This window comes from Mus caroli, chromosome 14 (genome assembly GCF_900094665.2).
Source record: "Mus caroli chromosome 14, CAROLI_EIJ_v1.1, whole genome shotgun sequence".
NCBI lineage: Eukaryota > Metazoa > Chordata > Mammalia > Rodentia > Muridae > Mus > Mus caroli.
Genome location: NC_034583.1, coordinates 56,435,699 through 56,439,446, shown reverse-complemented (window position 1 = coordinate 56,439,446; position 3,748 = coordinate 56,435,699). Strand labels below are relative to the sequence as shown.

The window sequence follows — 3,748 nt, the reverse complement described above, 5'->3', positions numbered from 1 at the left end:
GAGGGAGGGAGGGAGGGAGGGAGGGGGGAAGGAGGGAAGGAGGGAAGGAGGGAAGGAGGGAAGGAGGGAGGGAGGGGAGAAAAGCAACCCTCTTAGTTCCTCAAGCATAACAAGGTGGCTGTGCATTGAGACACTCCTTGTTTGTCGAATTCATTTCTACTCCGAGATTATCCTTCGTAGTGTTTCAGATGCAGTGTTTATTTGGGTGTGTCATGGCTACGAGGCTGAGGTCTGTGGAGCCCTTGGTTAGGATGTTTGTACTCTTATCACCTAGCACATAACAGTGTTTGATAAATGCTCACTTCATGAATGGCTATGGCTATATCAAGTTTGCTGTCTGCTGCTCTGATAAACGCTATGACCAAAGGCAGCTAGGGGAGGAAGAGTCTATTTCATCTTACAGGTTACAGCCCATTGTCGAGGACATTCAGGGAAAGAACTTGAATCGGAAACCATGGAGGAATGCTGCTCGCTAGCTTGCTTCCAGGATCATGCTCAGTTACCTTTCTTATATAGCTCAGGACCACCCAGCCTAGGGTTAGTACTGCCCACAGTGGACTGGGCCCTCCTCTATCAATTCATAATCAAGACAATGCCTCACTGATACGGCAACAGGCCAATCACAGGTATGACAATCAAGGTTACCCATCACTCTAGCCCAGTAGCCAACTAAGAAGACATTTAATATTTGTAAAATTCTGTATGTTATGCAGGTCTCATCTAGAAGGGACATTCATTTCTATTAGCTTATTTAGAAAGAAATTCTTGTGCTTTTGCTGGAGGAGTTCTACTTTTAATCCTTGTAATGGTTGAAATTGTCAATTTGACAGGACCTACAATCATTTAAGAAACAAACCTCTTGGCACGTCTGTGAGGGAGATTCTAGACTGAGAAGACCCACCGGAACTGGGGCAGCAGCGTTCTGTGCATTGAGGTTCCAGACAGAATGAAAAGGAGACAGTGAACTAAGCACCAGCTTTTGATCTCAGCTTCCTGGCTGAGGGCGCAATGTGAGCAGCCACCTCACGACCCTTCAGCCATGACTTCCCACTACTGTGGACTGAATGTGCCCTTGTACCTGGAGCCAGAATAAACCTTCCTTTCTCTGAGTTGCTTTTTCCAGGTGTTCTGTCACAGCAATGAAGAAAGCAAGTTGATACAACAGTGTTGGAAATCATGATCATTTAAAAAAAAAAAAAACAACAAAAAAACAAGGGAAGTATTTAAGTATCAGTGACTGTAACATGTAGAAAAATCAGTAATTCTGAAAGGCACAAAATGCTTGGCCTGCTAACTGGCAATAATGAAATTCACAGCAATGAAGTAAGCAAGTTTTGCTCTTACCATTTGAAATATTTTCTGCTGGGGCTGGGGTTAAACCCTGAGCCTGATGCATGGTAGGAAAGAGCTAAGTCTACCTACTGCTGAGTTATATTTCCACCCTTGATATAGTCATAGCCAATATATTTCCACCTTTCAGGAATTCTGTCATCATGAATGGATGCTGAATTTTGTTAGATGACTTGATTGTATATCTGTATTAAAATGATCTTGTGTCTCTTCTTTGATTCTGTGAATGTTCATATCAAATGACTGTATGTGTGTGTGTGTACTTGTGATTGTACATACATATATGTGTACATGCGTATGTGCACATGTGTATTATGCAGACATGTGTGAATATTATAGTGGAAGACAGAGTTAACCTTTGGGCTCAGGGTCTCTCACCGGGACCTGGCGCTCTCCTATGCGTCTTACCTAGCTGTCCAGTGTGCCCAAGGGTTCCTCCTCTTTCCACCTCCACAGTACTGGGATTGCAATTATATTATGCCACTTCTGGTCTTTTTTATATAGGTGCTGAAGATCAAAACTTAGGCCATGGCGCTTGCATGAGGTCCTAGTGTGGAGCATCCATAACAGCTAATAAATAAATTAACAGCCACGCATGGTGGCACATATCCATAGTAACAGCATCCCTAATGCTGAGGCAGGAGGCTCTTGGGATCAATACCAGTCTAGGACACATTGTCTCAATCACTGAACTAATTAACCCACTGACTGACCAACCAGCACACTTCATCTTAGAGAATCATAGTAAATATGAATGTGTCGATTCTAATGGGCCATAACTGAACATAATGCAGAATTACCATGTCAGAGCTATATGGTGTCTGAGGGAGAGGCAAGTAAGTCGGAGGTGGAGATAGAGAGAGAAGCACCCCAAATCCTCACTTCTAAAGGTATCTGTGTTTGGAAGGCACTGGGTGAGAACTATCCTGAAAGGGTCTGTGAAGCCTCTGAAGAGAAGCTTGGAATCACGGGGTATGTCCTTTGACTTTTCCTACGTTTCAAACTGGATCATGAACTCACAGCGCTAGAATCTGCTACTGGCGCCCGTTTCTGAGTGTGCTGCTCTCTGTCTCAGACTTGCCTTGGGCTTGGTGATGTGAAGTTCTCTCACCATCTGTATGTAGTGCTTTTTCCAGACGCCCTGCTCAAAGGGCGTTGGGGAGAAGCTGATGTACCAGTTGAAGCGCAGGCACTTGAGCATCCAGAGCTGGTCCAGCTCAGCCAAGCTCTTCCAGTACCAGCTCACCTGGGAAGACAAAGCAGCCTGCTCAGTTCCCAAACTCATTTCCTCTCCTGCCTGAGCTGCTTTGGGGAAGCCCAGATGATGTCTGTCATCTGTCATTTTCCTTGAAGGCTCAGCTCCGTAACTTAATACTTCTGACCCTCCTGTGGTGTGCTGGAATTACAGGTACGCCCCACCAGACCTGTGTTACAGGTTTATATCTTAATTTAACTGCAGTTTGACTTTTATTATTTCTGAAACATTTACTTATTTTTACTCTTAGGTGTCTGAGTATTTGCCTGTGTGTATGTATAGGCATACAGTACAGAGTATGGAGTCAGAGTCCCTGGAGCTAGAATTATAGACGGTTGTGAGATATCACATGGGTGCTGAGAACTGGAGCTGGACCCTCTGTAAGAGCAACAAGTGCTCTTAACTGCTGAGCCATCCTTCCAGTCCCTTACCTTCAGTTTAATACAGTAAAAATTACTTGAGAAAAATATTAGCCTCTTTTTTCCCAAGCCCCTGAGGGTATACTGCCGCATTCAGATCTACCTATCTCTTTCTAATTTTTTTTTTTTTTTGAAACAAGGTTTCATTCCACAGCCCAGAGTAGCCCATGGTTAGCCTTAGCTATCCAAGTGCTAAGTTCACAGGTATGCAACCTCGCATCGATACCGTTCATTCTCATCCTCTTTGGACATATCTCATAAACACCCTCTTTTGAGCTTTTTATGTACAGGTGTCCTGCACTGCACAATCTAGGGCAGCGGTTTGCAACATGTGGGTCATGACCCCTTTGGGAAGTCAGATGACACTTACACAGAGGTCACCTAAGACCATGGGAACACACAGATATTTACATTATGATGTGTAACAGTAGCAAACTGAAGTAGCAATGAAATAATTTTATGGTTGGGGGTCACCACAACACGAGGAACTGTATTAAAGGGTTGCAGCATTGGGAAGGTTGAAAACCACTGGTCTAGGGTGTTAGTTTAGCTGTGTGGGAGGTGGCAAGGCTGTCCTACTGAGGATGTATGTAACTGTTAGTCGTTTTTCTTTGATCCTGCAGAGTTAGACAAAAAATAAAAAAATAAAAAAAAGATCAAGGATCATTCAAACTTTGCAGACTGAAATCTATTGCTTGGTGTTATGCACACACATGTGGGTTTC

General features: G+C 43.8%; 1 protein-coding gene across 3 annotated transcripts in view; it reads right to left on the bottom strand.

The window, feature by feature from the left end:
• The window catches only part of Fbxo16 (F-box protein 16), a 50,921-nt gene that overhangs the window by 24,997 nt on the left and 22,176 nt on the right, over nt 1-3,748 (bottom strand). For all 3 annotated transcript variants that reach the window (XM_021182516.2, XM_029469192.1, XM_029469191.1), the window contains exon 5: nt 2,432-2,596. In XM_021182516.2, the coding sequence (XP_021038175.1) occupies nt 2,432-2,596 (165 nt within the window). The remainder of the gene's footprint in view (nt 1-2,431; nt 2,597-3,748) is intronic.